The sequence below is a fragment of the Micropterus salmoides genome, unplaced genomic scaffold (genome assembly GCF_014851395.1).
Source record: "Micropterus salmoides isolate LMB-PRFRI ecotype aquatic unplaced genomic scaffold, ASM1485139v1 Ms_hic_scaffold_3, whole genome shotgun sequence".
Taxonomy (NCBI): Eukaryota; Metazoa; Chordata; class Actinopteri; order Centrarchiformes; family Centrarchidae; genus Micropterus; species Micropterus salmoides.
The window spans coordinates 16,532,149-16,551,097 of record NW_024042261.1 but is presented as its reverse complement, the minus strand read 5'-3'; the positions used below and the strand labels follow the sequence as shown (position 1 = coordinate 16,551,097).

General features: G+C 41.6%; 1 protein-coding gene across 1 annotated transcript in view; it reads right to left on the bottom strand.

Moving 5' to 3' along the window:
• Window positions 1-452: 452 nt before the first annotated feature.
• Window positions 453-18,949, bottom strand: part of lekr1 (leucine, glutamate and lysine rich 1) — a 73,161-nt gene continuing 54,664 nt past the window's right edge. Inside the window, exons 9-12 of the mRNA XM_038693816.1 lie at window positions 15,074-15,149; window positions 12,652-12,816; window positions 11,158-11,337; window positions 453-4,851 (exon numbers count right to left, since the gene is read on the bottom strand). Coding sequence (XP_038549744.1) covers window positions 4,450-4,851; window positions 11,158-11,337; window positions 12,652-12,816; window positions 15,074-15,149 — 823 coding nt within the window. The 3' untranslated portion in view covers window positions 453-4,449. The remainder of the gene's footprint in view (window positions 4,852-11,157; window positions 11,338-12,651; window positions 12,817-15,073; window positions 15,150-18,949) is intronic.

Below are 18,949 nucleotides of genomic sequence, written 5' to 3'. Positions count from 1 at the left end.
CATGCCTTCAAGAGCTCCACCCTAAGACTAAAATAGTTTTTGGTCTAGAACCATAGACTATTGCCTATGGTCAAAACTGTTTCAAGACAACAAATCCTATAACATAAACATAACAAAATGTGTATTACACATGTATAAATAATATATATTTCAATTTAGTCAAGTAATGGTAGCCTATCTGTTATTAAACCGGGACTCATTTAACCATTAAATCTAGCAATACTCCGATAAACGTTGCTCCTTAAACTTCACATCACATGTCGGTAATACAAGCATCGTATTAGATTTTAATTATCGCCATTGTTATGTTTCCCACATCACCCGAAGGCAGCAGAGGAAGCGACTCACCACCTACGGTTTCTGTGACGTCTTTTACGGGAAAGTCCGGACTGCTCACCACTACCTCTAGAACATATCCATCCGCCAATTAAAAAGAAAAAAAGTAACAGCAGCAATTTAGAGGATTTTATTAAGAAATCAGTGTTTGTATGCCTAGTTTACACACAGTGTATAGGACGTCAGTAATATCTACTTTGCAAATTTAACCGTTTAAATATACAGCAACACATATAGGAAAAACAGGACAAGCTGGGTTCAGACAAATTAGCCTATTAACTTTAAGTTGACACTGGTGCCAGCCTCTGGCAGTGATTGTGATTGTGTCTATGTGAACTGCCAGTAAAGGGAACATTGTGTTCACTTAACCATTGAGCCTCTGGGATTTTACAGCCTTGAAGCATTGCAGTAACTAAATACGGACAGCAGAGAGAACTAGAGACACACCAGTTAAAGAGTTGGGAGTGAAGTGAAGCAGTGGGTTATTGAAAGATTCTGTAAGGACTCAACTAACCTTGTACCAAATCCCCACCAACAACCTGATGCTTCAGGACACTTGACTGCAATGTTTTCAGTTTTACTGCCAACAACTGACTTATGGGCCAACACCGCTGTAGTGTGTGTGTGTGTGTGTGTGTGTGTGTGTGTGTGTGTGTGTGTGTGTGTGTGTGTGTGTGTGTGTGTGTGTGTATCTACATTCACAAATATTTATTTGCTGGTTTACTGTCTCCGAAGTGTCATTGCAAGTAATTTGGTAATTTGATTCATTGCTAAATTGTTAGGGGATCTGCACCACTAAAGTTAAATATCAACTGTGGCGGATCCTGCATTATTACCTAACCTCCATCACAGCTTGCCACCAAAAAGTGATTTCCCCCTGTACATGTCTTAGATTGTTTAATTTGAATACCTGTTAGAGGTCAAACAATCTAATATTTCACCAAAAAAAAGAAGCAAAGATTAAAGTCTGAAAAATTAAGAGGAATTCAAATTAGTGAAACAAAACAAGGATTTTCCTATCCTATTAATCATCTTGTGACCTAACTGGTTTATATTATGTTCATTTTCCTAAAGAAAGTTGTTTTGAATCATTATCACAAACTAACACACGGCAATTATAAAGGCCAGGTAGTTTTCCAGCAACAAGAGCTCATTTTTTTCCTACAGGCAAATATAGTGAAATATCCACGTTTAGTCTGCTGTGTGCAGTGTACATGGGGACAGCAGGGTACATGCACAACTCACAGAGGGAGGAAACGGGGGTTGGGGGTGTCAGTAGAAGCCCAAGAGCAAATTATTGCGTAACTAACAGTTAAATACTGCCATTGATTGGTTATTTCCTGAGCTCGTATGTATTTGCGTGTGTATGCGTCTGAAGCTATTGTAATCATGCAAACATAGCATTACTTTCATAACCTATTTGAGGCTCTATGGGGTATGTAAGGGACAGACATGCCTCAGTGTTACTAATACACCGCATGAGGTGGCAGACTGAGATCTCATTGTCCCTATCATTAACCAACACCTACAACCAGCACCTTCGGCCCTCGCACTTACGCAGTTTCCACCACGACAAGAATACTGTGCATTCTTTCTCCAGTTGCCCGGGTGTCACTGATTATAGGGTGTGGGAGGGCTCACGGGACGGCAGAATTCCGGAACAACCATAACGACGCAGGAGCGAGGCGTTCAGGGACGCCCTAGTGACGAACAAGGGCTTAGTTATACACACACACGCCACTCCCTGGAGTGTGTGTGTTTTTACGAGCAACTTACACAGATTCCCCAGGGACACGTGTGCATGCCTGCCCCGCTATGATAATTACTGCGAGATCACACTCCAAATGTGTCTGCATGGCATAGCGTGTGTGTACACATGGATGTTTGTGAGTGTGGGCATTTGTTAAGGGTGATTAAATTTGAATGTTTGAGAGCGATCAAAATGTCATTCGTGTCAACGTAATTGGGCTTTATGCTATGCGCCTGTTGCGCACACATCAATATGTGGAAAGCACTTCAAGGAGTTGTGTCTGTTCAGGCCAGATCTCTCTCACACACATTGCCCATGGCTCTCTCTCAAGTACACAAACCAGGAAGGACACCAGGTCAAGGGCTACAAAGCAAGGGCATGAGCAAAGGAAAATACCCCAGTAAAAGAGCGGCGGGGGTAAAAGAGAGAGAGCTGACTGAATCAAAAATAAAGTAAGGAGAGGCTGAGAGGGAATTGCTTTTTACTAACAGGGTCCAAGGGGTTGATTACTAAAAGAAAGCCAAAGAGATTAAAAGAATATTGACACAGAGACAGATTTATGTGTGTGTGCCAGAGCTACAGAGACAGAGATGGCTGTTTGTGTTTTGAGGGAGGCAGAAAGTGTGTGTGGTCAGAGCAGACACAGTGACAGGGAGAGTGTGTGCTGTGGGAAAGAGTAGGAGCAGGGAGAGTGCGTTAACGCTTTTGACTGGCATCGAAAGAGGTTATCTCCTCATATACACGGCAGGCATGCAGGTCATGGTGGGAGGAAGTTTAACAGGGATAAAAGGAAAGGTCAAAGGTCAGAAGTGGGAAAATGTGAGCCGTTGTTGGTACAGAAACTTAAGATATTACACTGGCACTTATTGTTGAAAATGTTCTAACAATGACCACCCCTAGGAATATAGTGCACACTCTCACAAGCATGCAATGTCTTCCTCTTTCACACATAAAGGCACACACACACACACACACACATACATTGTGATGATGACCATACAATCGATGTCCTTCAATGACATTACGTGATTTCAAAAAGTGAGCGATGGTGCTGTTAGGTCAGAAACAATCGCTCGCTGGAGACACAAACACACACAAGGCCACACAGGAAGGCAACAAGAAGTCAGCTGCAAAGCACAAAAGAAAACACTACCTTTGCCACACAAAGGGAATATGTATTGTTTTTGTTGTTTTTTTTTAATAAAGGGGCAGCAAGGGATTGTTAATTGTGGAGTAGTTAAGATTTATTAAGATTCGTTAAGATTCATTTTCAAGAATTTCTCACCTGAGAATTCACAACAGTCAACATCAGGAAAAAATATGCACCACTTTGTTATGTGTGGTAGGAAAAGTTCAATTTAACCCTCTGTCAAAAATGGAGGAGGTAGAAAATTAGCTTTTAATGGCACAGTATGTTCATTGTTTTGTATTTCAGAACATCCTCTCCACACGGGCTGAGCTGTTTAGCAGATAAACGTGTGTGTGTTTTGGCAAAGACAGGAAGCGTTGGCAGGATAAAATCATTATCGTCCCACCTTTCTGTAGAGACGTGCACGGGCATCGTCTCGCAGATGGGTTGGAAAGAGAGGGACACGGGGAAGTCAGACCAAAAGCTTTCCATGTGTGCCATTAAGCGGGGGGAAATTAGTTCCACCCCCCCCCCCCACACACACACACACACACACACACTTCACGCATTTCTCCCATCATGCCAATTCATCCCAAATGTAGAGGAAGAGAGAGTGAGAGAGAGAGGGGGGTGGAAATACCTTGCATGGAGTGAATGATGTCAATAACATCCAATGCCTGAGGGAAGAGTGCTGGGTAATTGTTGTGCGTGTGTGTGTGTGCGTGTGTGTGTGTCTCTAGGGGTACTTGCCTTACAGTTTCTTTTGTGTTTGCCTGCCTTTTGTTTGTGTCCACGGGAGGCAGGGGATACGCTGTCATGCTCCTTCAACCCTACCCTTGTGACAGGCTGCCTGTGTGTGTGTCTGTGTGTATGTGTGCACATGTGGGTGTTTGTGAAATCCTGTGCGTGCCAGGGAGACTGCGTGAGTAGGTTGTGAGAAAACAAGTGCAAGTCTGTTGGAGGGTGTGGGTCCTGGGAGTTTACTGGTGTACGAACAGGACTCAGTAGTTGTGTAGTAAGTGTCTGTTTACGTGTACATATGTGTGTGTGTGTGTGTGTGTGTGTGTGGCTTTTAGAGTTCACAATTACAGGGATATTTTACTAATTTTAAAGGAGTTATAAAAATACTATTAAATTACTATTAAAAAACACTAAAATTATGTTTTATTTTGAACAGGCACAACAACTGATTGCTTTCTACAGTCTCTCCTTTCTCTCCATCATGAAATTGTCCTTACATTTGACTTCGCTCCCTGTGCTGCTTCAGTCTGGGCAGTGTCCCCTCTCCCCTTTTCCCTCCTCCTAACACCACACCGCGATTCCAGGACTCCAAACTCCTCCCTGCACCTCCTCCATCTGTGCCCTGGCCTCTGTCTTTGTCTGCGCAGGCAGGGGAGGGTCGGAGTGTGTTCGGGGGGGTTGACGAGCGAGTGAGAGGTAACCGGGCTTGACTATGCAGATGGAAATGCTTGTTCCCTGGGTTTCTCTCCATGGGGTTTGGAGGAGACCTGGAGAAGCCCTGATGAGACGCTAGGGATCGCAGCCCAAGGAGCTCCTCCTGAGCTTGAGACAGAGCAGCAGTCAGTTCCTCCCTCTCCTCACACTCCCTTCTTACTGTCTCCTGGAGTAACGCCACCTGGAGGGTGGTAAGAGAGAGAGTAGATCAAGAAGTAGTATTTGAGCAAGTCATTTAGTTTAGTATTTGAGCCTTTCTTGAATTAACATACATAAAAGGATATCTTCATCTATTTCAGGTTTAAAGAAATAATTCAAAAGTGTTAAGAAATAAGCTTATTCGCTTTCTTTACGAGAGTTTAGAATATCAATATAATGTGAACTACAAGGCTGGAGTCAGGCCGTGTTTGGCTTTGCTTAGCATAAAGACTGAAAACAGCAGCACGCTCTGGTCGAAGTTCAAAAACACACATACCAACGCCTGTAATATGGACATATAGACATTACAAGTTGTATCTCGTATGTTGAACTCGTACATTAACAGAAATGTAAAAACTAAAATTTGTGGCTTTGGAGGAGTTGTGTACTAAACAAACAGTGTTGATATCACAGTGAGGTTGGTATCATTGTGCCTATACAGAGACAAAGAACAAAAGAGCATTAGCTGTTGTTTGTAAAGAGATAACGCCAATTTTTTTGTTACATTTCTGTTTGTGTTAATCCTAACTCCAGAGCCTATGGTGTCTGGAAGCCTACTAATATCTGTAGACTGACTATGAGGCTGAATAATTGAAGGGCATTCTTTGTAGTGAGAGAGAGAGAGAGAGCAGGGCTGGGGGAGACAATAAATATGTATTTTATATATATTAATATATGAATATGGTTTGAGAGAGAGAGGAATATAATGAAAGAGATTGAGGCGAGAGACACGCAAAAAGAAAACAAACAAAGAAGGAAATTGTTTTCCTTAAAGATGAAGGGCAGCTTGGATGCAGAAGATAAAGGGGATCATTATGAACAGCTCGCTGACACTGACAAATTGGCACAAGCACAGACATAAACAACAACTGCACACAAAATGGTGCACACGGACACAACACGCTATAGACTCAAATACAGATACACACAAACTGTTCATACAAATGCAGATTAAGGGAAAAAAAGGAAAATGAAAGCTGGTCACTCCGTCCCTGGGTCCAAGGGGCTCTTCATAGCATTCTCATGAGTTTACAAGCATTTCCTACCAATATGGCACACAGCCATATATACTGCTTACTGGCTCATTTAATTACAAACACGTGCCATTTGGATGGTTTACATCATTACGTCCATCTGCTGTTTGATAACAGACACATGTTGTATGCATCCCGAAATGGTCGGGTGACAAACCTAAATACAAGAATTTAATAGACCCTCAGTGGAAGATTTAGGCATTCTGCATGAACTCCTAATGTAATTTACTCTGCACAAATCATCAGGCACTGGCTCTCACATTTGACACATACGTCCTGTTGAAACAAGAACAAAATGTGTCGATGGGGTGACGTACAGATTGTTAGAGCAGTTTTAGTAAAAGCTATATTACATTCTAATTGTCACATTTTCAAACAAGGAAGGCTTCACTCGCATCAAGAACATTACACTGTAGGCTACTTTACTGTAACTATGTTAGTCTTGCTGAACAGCAGCCACTGTGGTTACAAGTAATAATCAGATTAATGCTACAATCTAAAACATAGTTCAAACACAAGATTCATAAAGTTAGCGAAGTGACTCAGTAATGCCAGTTAAACAGCAATATCTATTTAAGGTTTGCTAACATTAGCCATCATGAGCCTCTGCTGATACCAGACCTGTAGGCTGTAGCAGCAAAACCAGTGTGCATTTTTATTGCCAATTAATTTAACTTCTCATTTTTAGGAAGAAGAATGGGTAATGTCGACTTTCAAAAGTAAAGCAAAACAATTTGACCAATTTGAAAGGAAAATATTAAGCTTCCAATCCAATACATCTACAGGGTAACTTTAATGTGATCCACTTGTGCTGCCATTGATCTGTACCGTTCATCATGTCATAAATCACATGGTGTCAAATATACTATGAAACCACTTGATCTTGCCAGATGAATAAAATGGAACTAAAATGCCGCACTAAAGTAGGTGTTATTTGTGAGCCTTTAATATTCAGACTAGCCAGACTCTACAGTCAACATTCATCGCGTCCATCAGTTTCACCAGTAATCTGGTCCCTCCTGCCGTCATGCAGAAAGATTACAGGTTGAGGGATGATCGTAAACATATGTTGCCTTAATGGGAGTTATGTGTGTGTTTCTGAAGTTAAAATACAGTCTCTATACTGGTCTATACGCCCAAATCTGTCTGTCAATGTGTACATATAGCTGTAGGGGATCTCTGTACGTGTGTGTCCAAATCTGTTCAGTGAGGGAAATCCCCAACAGTGAAGGAAAAATAGCACATGCACTCTTCTTACACTCTTATTTTGTTGTGAACGGTTGTCTTTCTATGTGTCAGTAATTGTCAATTATGGGACTATTATGTTAATAGGTGTCTATATGCCACTATATCCATGTTCCATGTGCAGTGTGCCTTCTTCCATTGTATGCAATTATTGTGAGTGTGTGTGACAGTTTGCGAACACATGTTTGGCCACTTCCTTTCTGCGTGTGTATTCAAGAGCGTGAGCCTCCTTCCTGTCTCTTTAAATGCTGGTATGTGTTAGATCCGATGTGTGTATGTGTGTGTGATGTTGTGCATGCCAGTCACAGCCATCATTAGGGGCTCCTAGTGAGAGCAGAATTATAGGGCTTGTAGATGGACGTCACACGCAGGCCCACAGAGCCCCTGCTTTTAATCTGACACTGTAAACCACATTCCACTGGTAACACACACAATGTAAATGCTCCGTACTTGTATAGCGCCTTTCTAGTCTTTTTGACCACTCAAAGCGCTTTTACACTACATCTGCATTCACAAGTCACACACGTTCATACACTGAGCCTAATTGCTCAAACGGAAACTAACATTCACACTCATTCATACACTGGCGGAATAGCCGCCAGGGGCAAATCGGGGTTCAGTATCTTGCCCAAGGACACTTCGACACGCAACCAGGGGGAGCCAGGGATCGAACCGCCGACCTTCCGATTAATGGCCAACCCGCTCTACCTCCGACACTTCGACACGCAACCAGGGGGAGCCAGGGATCAAACCGCCGACCTTCCGATTAACGGCCAACCCGCTCTACCTCCTGAGCCACAGCCGCCCTCTAATCTAATCTAAGATCCTCATCATCATACAGTATGTAGAGCTGCTTTAAGGCTTGCATTAAGAGGGACTAGCACACCCATATGCAGATATAAAATGCACAGATACACACACAGACACACACACACACACAGACACAGACACACACACAAAATCTTGACCTTGTGTGTGTATTGTGTGACCTCAGTGCTGTTATTGGGAGGTTAAAGGTCAAGGTTCTTTTCTTTCAGACACAGTGACCTTTTCCTCTTGTCCAAGTCCATCTGCAACAAAGCCAGAGAGATCGGGTAGCGGGAGGGAGAGACATGGAACAACATAAAGAAAGAAAGATGGAAAGAAAGACAAGGAGGGAGGCAAGATATTCAGACTGAACTTCCAGAGTGTGTTTAGGTGTGTGTCCACGTTACACACTTAATCTTTACTTATCTCCAACTTCATCCCCCTACTGTACCAGCCATAGAATGACATGCTTGTACAAAATTATATATTCACTTTTATTGGAGGTAATGATGGCGCTAGAGAGATAAGGCTGTAAAAGTTTGAAACAAAATAATATAACATCTAAAACATCTGCAAAACTATTGTCAGACGCCACTGCTTAAAGACATTCATCTATAATTCATCATTTAAACCTAATATAAAAATATTTTCAATTCATTCCTTTTGTCAATAAAGCCACCAGATATGAAACATTCACACACAGATTGTTATTAAATGTTCAACGATACTGTAATGGTAAAGACTATCCAAAATTTCAGTGACTAACATTAAAACTCTGTCTGCTTATGTGTTGTTTACCAAGATTGTACTCCTGGTAGTAAAGTGGTGACAATGGTGTGCTGATTTATTGGATACACCCATGAGCAGTGGCCACATACATTCATAAATTCAGGTTCAGCATTTGTTGGTAGAGACAACAAAGTTTAGGGTCCGTTCTGGGGAAAAAGGCACATGTGTCGTTTAGACACTTGAAACATTACAGCATAGTTCAAATGTTTTGAAAATGAATCAGATTTTTGTTGTTCGGTCCTAAAATGACTCTTTCATCCCAAGAGAATGATTGCTATTTTGTTGTTTGACTGGGTGAAAGGTCACTCACATGCCCCGACGCTTAATGATGAAAACGCCTTGTTGACATTGCACCAGTATCTTGGCAACAGAGCGATATCACAAGGTCATGATCAAAACCTGATTATCTCTAACCAACACACACACATACAAACATCCATAGATCAATACAACTTTTATAGAGGTAAAAAAAAAATAGACTAGATAGAAGATAGATGACAGAAGCTCGGGTTTGAAGAGAGATCATTAGAGACAGAACTGAAGAACGGAGTCAAAAGGTCAGGGATACGGAAAGAAATAAATATAAAAAAGGTCATCTGAAGGGATTAGACTGATTGATCTGCTCTAAAACTACAGACGCAGCACAGTAAAAAGTGGCCCCTTTAAATTAGATGAGAACGGAAAGAAAAGGGTGGTGGGGGGATGGAGCTGCTGTGCTGAAGGTCCATAAACGACATAAAAGAGCATGTCAGCTGTGAAATTGGCATCAGGGCACCTTGAACTGGCTGAACCTATCTGGACAGGCACTCTGAGAGGGAGGCAGTTAAAGAGACAGTGGGAGAACAAAAAGGGAGAGCTGTCAGAAGGCTGTCAGACTGCAGCAGTACAAAGCTGAGCTGGATGAGAGAGTGAGGAGGAGGAGAAGGAGGGGAGGACAGGAGGCACTGACTTGACTTAGTGACCTTTCTAGACTAGGAATGGATGCCCATCTCACACTTTGATTAATGTGTTTTTTGGGGTATTTTGGTTGACTGGTGTATTAATGAATCATCCACATTAACTGAATCATGCTCCAGCTTTAAAATTGAACCATTTTCCCTAACAGAAAGACCCGCTGTTCACAGCCTTCAATGAATCGTCTTTGGTGGCGCACAATGGACAGTGTAGTCACATTTGTTCAGCATACTGCAGTGCAGCTGTTAACTGTGAAATACAAAAGTCTATTGAGTGAGCTCGTCACCGACTCATTTCTAATTCCACTGGTAGTGTTTACATTTTGTTTACTATGAATATAGTGTTTGGCTGACGGTTTTATATGTATTTAAGACTTTAAGGTTTGTTCACAAGTGTATTGTTTGTACACAACACAAACCGGCTGTGTTTTTGATTTAAGATTGAATGTAATGTGACAGGGGTCACTTGTAGTTATCATCTTTGAGCTCATTGTTTTGACGTCAATCTCATCGCACTCATCAGCGCTGTTTTCAGCGAAAAGACTGATAAACCAGCTGTACGCTACCTGCCCAGCACCAAATAGCAGACAAAGTTAGCGACTAGCTGGTGAACACTGCGGAACATTTAGCAGCTAAAGAACCTTGGAAGGAGGTGGTGGAGATGAAAAACAAAGCTAAACAGAGAGTGAATATTCATTCATCAGGTGGACACAAACACGACACGACATTGCCCTGTGGTTGTTGTATATGTGAATGTTGTGTTTACAGCTTGTGCGGAGTAAATTAATACTGCTTTAAATAAAATTTTACACTTGAATATTTTGCTGGACAATTTCACTCTAAATTGTGACAACACTTTCCCTCTCAAGTAGATGAAAGCAAAAATAAATTACAATCCAGGGAAAGTCAAGCTAGACGGCAACGTGAGAAGTGTCCTGCCTGGAGACAGTGTTAACACAAACATACAAAGACTGACATATACACTACAAAATGTCTTAACTCTTGTTCATTACATTCTCTCCCTCAATCTCTTTGTTTTCACACACATACACAGTTGACTTTCTTCAGGCTCTTCATATGTACGCTCCATCCCGCTATACGCTGCCTCCCTCTTTTCACTTTTTTTTTCACAATTTAAGTCAGCTCCATTCGCACGCCGCTGCCACAGAAATCCATCACTGCACACTCTGCTGCCAAAGGAAATATGAACTCTGTCGGCCTCTATCTCTCCCCATTTAAACTCTCTCACTCACATCCTTTTGCTCTGACCACACTCACACAAACACACACTCACTAAATTTAATCCTCGTCTGTTTGAATAGGGTTAGCACAGAAACACACCAGTAGAATATATTAGGCAAATGCAAACTTTTCTCTCTTTTCTTTTTCTTGTAAAGACAATTCAAAACAATGGAAACGAATTAGAAACACACATGTACAGACAAAGGCATACACACACACCTCTTCTTGCTGTTCAGCATTCCTCTCAGTCATCAGCTGTAGTTCAGCTTTAGCTTGGCTCAGCTGCAGTGCCTCCTGCTGTTGGCAACGATGCAGCTCCTGGTGTGTCTCCTCTCTCCTCCTCCTCTCCTCCTGCAGCTCGTCTTGCAGTTCTCGTAGCTCCTGCTCTCTCTCCTCCATCTGGAGAAAAAAAAAAAAAATCTGTTCCAATTTGTGCATTTAATTATGACTACTTAACTGTTAATGTGTTTTGTCGAAAACTGTTAACTGGAAAGAAAAGCCACAGAAACGGATGGCTATGGATTTGCTTTTTACTCACTCATTCATAAATAGCATTCGTCGCATCGTCACGTGTTGTTTCTCAAATACAGCAAGAAATTCAGTTTTTCCAGTGTTCTCTTGGTTTTTACACTCACTCACCTAAATGTGTTGCACAGATTACAGGGAAATCAAGGTGACATAAATGTCATCAAATCTGTGTCATATGCAGCGGGCAACATGTTTTCTGTTACCTCATCTAGCTTTTGCGCAGGAAGGGGGCAGGAGGGGACTCTGCAGTGCCAGACACAGTGGGAGTGGAAGACGTTAAGTCCGGATTCTCAATTTAACTACACTACGGAAATTCATTAACAGTCACCACCTGTCATATTAGTGGTTTTCAGTACAGTACATTTAAAACTTCCGTGTGTTTTGGTTGTTACTCATACTAAAAGCGGCAATGCTGTAAGCGGATACATATTATTCGAGGGTGTGGGTAATAGTAAGAAGCCTGTTCACCTAATGTGTCGTTGTTTTCTTTTGCCTCATCCCAACTCTCTTCTGTAAAAGTCTGACACATCTCACCATCTCTTTCATCTTTTATTATCCCCTCTGTACACACACTAACTAACCACAGTGTCATCCACACTGTCTGCATGCATGCGTGTGTGTATGTCAGTAATCTGTAGAGAGTGTGTTCATAATAGTGGTTCCAATAATGCAGAAGGCATGTGAGGGACTGAATCACAAACATATGACATAAACAGGAATACAGACAGTAACATAAAGTATTCAGACATGTATTACACGCAGGAACAAAGTGGGAACTCCTGGTCTTGAAGTCCTGGAAGGCAGAAAGTCACAGAGAGAAAACAGACATGCAGACAGTGGATGTACGTAGAGGGAAGTGAAGCAACCAATGGAGAAGAAAGAAGGAGAAGACAAGAAAAAATATATATACCCATTCTTATAATCTCTGCAACCACAGGGTGATCTTCCCGTCATCTATTCTCATTTCTTCTTAAAATATGGTGACTGAAAGATGTGAAAAGAGGAAGGGGGTGGAGCAGGACAGCTGAAGAGATGGGCATGTGAAAAAAATTGAAGAATCTTCATATTGTAATACAATAATAATCTGCCTATTACAAACGCATTTCATTGATATATTTTTGCAATGCAATGTTGTGTTCAGTGGCCATTTTTATTTATTTTCATTTTCAATAAACAGGTAGGCACCTTCTGCTGAAGCTGTGTGCTGTTTCGCTGGTACTGCAGAAGCAGCAGTTGGTTCTTCTCCTTGTCAGTTGTCCGCTCTAACTCCACCTCCCTGCAAAGCTCCTCCATCTGCTCCCTCAGGTGCAATGCATTCTGGGTTCTATGCTCCTCCAGGGCTGTAGCCAGCTACAAAAACAAAGACGAGGACAAAAGATACATTTACACACTTGTTTAAAGTGTGCATGTTCATTCTGACACACAATGATGACAACACTATTGCACATGCAGACTTGCAATTTAAAACAGAGACTTCTGACCATATAAAATAAACTTTTCATCATCATCAAAATAAATCCAAGTTCAGTCTAGCCCACATCCTACGGCCTGTCTCTAATTCAGAGTCCTAAAAGAGACCGTGAAATGTTGATTTTTTTCATGATATAAACAGGAAGGAGGAAGGTCACACAAAGCTTTGTCACAGTTTAACAAAAAGTGCAGAGACAGACATGAGGAGACAGCAGTGGTGTATCAAATTGCTGGGTACAAAACTCATACAACCTGAAAATGTGTCTAATGAAAACCGTTGAAAGTTTTTGTAGCTGCATAGGAAGGTTTTTATAAAAGGTTTGGCATCGCGTTTTAACCTTTTAAAACAAACCAGTGCTTCTGTAAACACATTTAATAGTCTCTAACCTCTTCCATGTTGCGATATATATATATATATATCACTCCTATGAGAGCTCTAAATAGAAACAATGCCTTAACCCTATTCGTAATATATGAGGGGGATTTTGGTTATGGAAAAGCTTTGTTGAGTGTGACAATGACTCCAGTGTGACTCCGGCAGTCAAATATTGAGGACATAAAACGGCAGCATTGGCTCTTGTAAGAGTGGTGTCAAAGTTGTATGTGACATATTTTTTAGTCAGGCTTGGCCAAGGCTACCTTGTTTTCTAGAAGATCACACAAACTGTGCAGCAGTGTCATGGGCTGGGATCACTGTGGCTGTGTGTGTTTATCTGTGTGTGTGCGCGCCTGTGTGCATTTATGCATGTGTGAAAAAAGAAATAGTGGATGTGGGCGCCAGAGAAAACTAAAGACAGATTGGCGTGTGAAAATGTGTATATTTGAGCCTGTGTGTGCGTGTGTATTATCCTTGCGGTTTGAGAGAGACTGTATGAAAGACTAAGATTGCGTGTGATGGATCAAATGAGAAAACACCACTTCCTCTTTGCTGGGTATGTGTGAGGAGCATGGATGGTTTGTGTGTATCCTTTTGTATGTGTGCGTGTGTGAGAGTGTGTATGTACACAGCTGCCAGAGTGACCACTTCCTTTCCATGGGTATAAGCCCATGTGAAGTCAGGAAGCCCATCTGAACAGCAATCTGTATGGACGGGCGTGGGAGCCGTCCTAACGTTAGTCTTTACATGTGCAGCCTATATTTTAGTGTGTTTGTTGATCTGTCATGGCTTGTGATATCTACAGAATGTTTGGTACTTTTTGTCCCATCTGGGATGGGAGAATAGAATAGACTGAGCCAAACATAATTCTCTCATCTATTCTATTACAGTTTCTCTTTGATTACTGTGACCAAAAATGCTTGATGACACAGTGGGTTTCTGTGATGCAAGTTGTGGGGTTAAATGTTTTTCTGCAGCTGAACTGGGTCAGTGGTTAAGCTAAAGTACATATCAAGTGAACATAGTGACAAACAGAACTGAAGTTTAAAGACTTTTAACCCTTCGCTTAAGAGAATCATGTACTGTAGTGATAATGGCCCACTGGTATCTCAGATTCCCAACATTGCGCTAAAAAAAAAAGTTACAAATGAGAGAGAAATAATATCTATATAATAATAAACAGTGATTTAATGCTATTCTTTTTCTTTTTTTGGGTGAAAGTTCCTCTTTGTTGTGACGTTCAACTAAACCTCAGTGACTCTTGTCGCCAGACAAGCAGACACTACTGCACTGTTTGACTAATAAAAGACAGACTGCTTTTGTGCGTGTGTTTTGTGTGTGTATTTAGTTTATCTGGTGTCAAACAGACTGGTGGTCTTGGAGCCTCATAATCTTATCCACATTGTGTGTGTCAGGATCCTCCCTCTTAAACTCCTCTGAACTGTGACAATGGCCTGGAAGCCGTCCTAACATCTATTTAATTCAACACACTGGAACGAAATGTCTCATCACACTCAATTAAAACATCTTTAGACCATATAACCAATATCCAGTTACACAAGGTAGTTCAATTATACTGGTAAAACCTTTACTTAAATAGAAAGATGAACTTACTGACTATGTGCTGATACTGAGTCTGGACCAGTGTTTATTTTATTTTACTTCATTTTATCTAGATAATGTACAAATTGGTTTGCTATTGTTCTTGGTTATTGTCAGTCAGTAGTAATAAGGTTATTGTTAGTATTGTTAAAGAATTACTTTTGAGGCCATTTGCTGTCTGCAGTCTTCCTCCAACTTGGTCAGGGCTCTGCCATTGGACTCTATCAATAGTTCCCTGTTAACACACACACACACACACACACAGGAATAACTATAGGAATAAACATGGCAACATACACACACACACTGAAGCATTGAGTCATTAAGATATATTGCTGTGTAATAAGAGTACTGTGCTGAGCTGTAAAAAAAACTGTTAATCCAAATACCTCTGACAGGATCAAGCTTCCACAGTGTAATGAGAAGATAAGTGTAGCATCAGGTCATCAGCAACATCTGAAACCATGTTCAAATAGAAACCGCCCTAGGACTAAATAACTCCTTCCCTTATTTAACAACAGTCTTCCATCTGTTACTTGAACCATTACTCACTCTGCTGTAAATGCCTTAAGATTCCCACATGAGACCAAATAACATGTTTGCAGTCGCTGGCTGCTTTAGCTTGCGGAGTTTAAAAAGACCCTCTGTGCCCTAGACGTAAATGAAGACACCCAAGCAAATACAAAAAATTCTGCAACACCAAATACAAAATCAGAGAAACACATGTTCACGCATTTAAAAAAAACAACATGCAGTGACACACAGACATTAATGTTGAGCTTTAACATTTATTGAGTGAAATAAATGCTAAATGATCTCTCTCTCACACATAAGATTGCATTAAATGTTTTTACGGTGCAGGACTTTCTGAATTCTGCACATTTAGATCTGTCATGATCCAAAAAGCTCTCATAATATTTAGACATGCTTTTTTTTATGATCCTCGCAGCTTATGGGCTGCATAAAGAATATATAACACCACTCCCAAATGTCTCTGGGGAAAGAGAGATGGGGATGAGGAAGGAAAAGGAAGAGAGAGAGAAAGAGTGAGATGCAGTTGAGATATCTAGAATGGGTGATTTGTTGATTTTTCCGTCCAAATATAATATGTCACTCCAGCAGCTGGTCCGGCTGATAAGATGTAAAGCAGCGTAAATCTTAATCCAGCCAGGGACAAGTTGAGGAACTGACAGTTTCTCGCCAATGTTTATGCAGGTAGAGTTAGTGGAAAAGGCTGTTTGAGGGAGCTCTCAAAAGACTGAACAGCAACAAGGATTCTGCTGGAACTACTAATCCCTCAAAAACAAAGACATACAATACATGAAACAGAGGTCATAGATTGCTGTAAAGCACGTATGAATATTGGATCTTAGCAATGTCAATAATAGCAAAGAGGTTTTCGCACACACACACACACACACACACACACACAGGAATGAGAGCATCATGCACATAAAATGGCAGCCCTATGTGACACATAGCCACTCCTTTATAGCACTTTGTGTGTGTGAGTGGGCTGTATAGGAAAAGATTGTGAGCTGATGTCTTTGCCTGTGTACGAGTGTGCACACTTTGAGTCAGCGTGTATCTGATAGTGGAGTAGATGATCTACAGTATAATAAAGAGCAGCAGCTACATTCCATCTCTTCCTAGTCAGGGCAGACACAATATTATTCACTCCACTGGCTCTGGCTAATCACATCAGCCTACTCACCCTGGCCTCGCACACGCACACACACATACACACACACACACACACACACACACAGAGAAGCACAAAAATAGACGCAGACAAACAGCCATGCATGAACGCTCCCCTAGAGTTGCAAGTTTGATGCCAAGATCTGACTCCTGAAGCTCATTTAAAGTGCCACAAACTTAAAAAAAAAAAAGGGGGGGGACTGATGCTGTTAAAAAAGCATTATGACTACCCACCAGTTTTGCAGCTAAGTCTTAGCTCGAAGTGAGGATTTGACAGTTATGAAGCTGAAGCCTTTTAAATATGTAACAAACTGCTGATGCGTGCAGTGTTTGTGTGTTTGAGCGCTTGCGTGTTTGCGCCCCACTGTCAAACGTAATTCCGGCTCTCTGATTATCAAAAAAGTAGACCCCTGCAAAGGTAGTGTACCAGAGGTTTTCAATCGACTTTGAGCCTGCATGTGTGTGTGTGTGTGTGTGTGTGTTGGCATGTGTGTCTGTGCGTGTGTGCAAGCCCCTGGGGAGCGTGAGCGTGCAAATTCAGCCCTCAGAAGGAGGTCTGGGGGGATTACAGGGAGGAATGATGGGAAAATCTGGGAGCACTCTCTCATTCACTCACACGCCAGGCTGCTTTTAAGGACAGGCGAGTGTGTATGTGTGCAGTGCGGTGTGTGAGTGTGTATGTGCGTGCGTGCGTGCGTTGCGAGCGTAGTGTGAGCGGCTGCTACCTCGTCAAAAGGCACATAACATTTCTCCACTTTATGCTGATACATTCTTTGTGTGCACACACAGACAAAGAAGGCTGATTCGACTTGAAATGATATCATCTTTTTACAGCGAAGCTCTAAGGCGATTTTAAACACTCTTTTATTGTGTACGAATCAACAATGTTGAATCAAAAGTTAAAAGGAATCTCCACTGACATCATCTCATACATCCTCTATTCTTTTTTTCAGCGACATAACTCTCCACCTGGAAAGATTATTAAGATTTCAAAGTCAAGAATCTTCTCACACTCAGCCAGGCCTTCAAAGAAGGAACGGACTGTCTTGTAAAAATTTGACATATGAATTTAAAGCAATGGTAATTTATGACAAGTGGATAAAAAGGGCTGAGAACCGCAATTAAAGTAAAAACCCAGACTGAGATGATATAATACTTTCCACAGGGTGAAAAATGGAGAAAATACAGAAACAGAAGAGAGAAAAACAGAGCTGTAAGAGAGAGCGGTAAACACAGCTGAAGGACGTATCTTATAGATGTGTTGTTGACATTAATCCTTTAAAGTCTTTCATTAGCCTAACTCTGTAAAGCCCAAGGCATTAAACCACTTCTCTGTATAGGGAGATTTTTTGGGATCATAATTTCTGTCACGAAAACATTCCTCCGCTGCTTGAAACCACTTGAAACAAGTCCTCTCGCATTTAACAGATGGATGAGGAACCGCACAGATACTCCTGACCTCTCTTGACTTTTAAATCTTTTACTCTCTCCACTTTCTGCCACTTTCACTATTTTCTCCCCTCTCCCTCCTCTTCTCCTCTCTCGCTCTGTCTCTCTGTTTTTAACTTTGTGTCAGTTATACCGAATCAAGGGCACGCTGTCATGTTTCGTGTGTGTGTGTGTGTGTGTGTGTAGATTGTGTGCAGGCCCTGTGACCCAGGCTATGTGCATGCGAGAGCCAGACAGTGTGTGAAGTAACCACTGCAACCACAGTCACGGTCTTCATCTCTCCTCCCTTCAGCAATCCCTCAACCCCTGCCTCCCACCCTCTCTCCCTCTCTCTCAGCCTCCTCTCCTCCTTCCTTCCTTCCTTCCTTCCTTCCCTGTTTCCTTTCATGCTTCTCTCTAACGTCCTCCCTCTGTTTCTTCCTCCATCCCTCCCCACTCCTATGTCTTTCTCTCACTTTCTTCCGTCCCTCAATCCCACCGCCCTGGCCTCGGGGGAAAGAAACCATTGTCTGCTGGTTACCAAGCTTGTCTCTTCACTGTCACTTCACAACTGGTTTTCATCAACATCTGCGTTGTTCCACATGACAAGATTCATAGCTGCAGGTCCCAGTCAACCTACAGACAACAGGGGGAATTAGCTTTGTTATTGTGACTGAGTGACCTTTTTCAGCAGTTTTTAATTGTTTTAATTAATGTACACATTTTATTTAGCTATGGCCGTTGTATAGTGTCTCTTATCATTTAACCACATATACTTGCTATACAGTATAGTATAAACCAGAACAATCATTAGCATTAATGTCTGCAAAAAGCTCATTACTTTACACAATATAAATGAGTCAGAAAATTACTTATAGGTATTAGTATTTGACTTTCTTGACACCT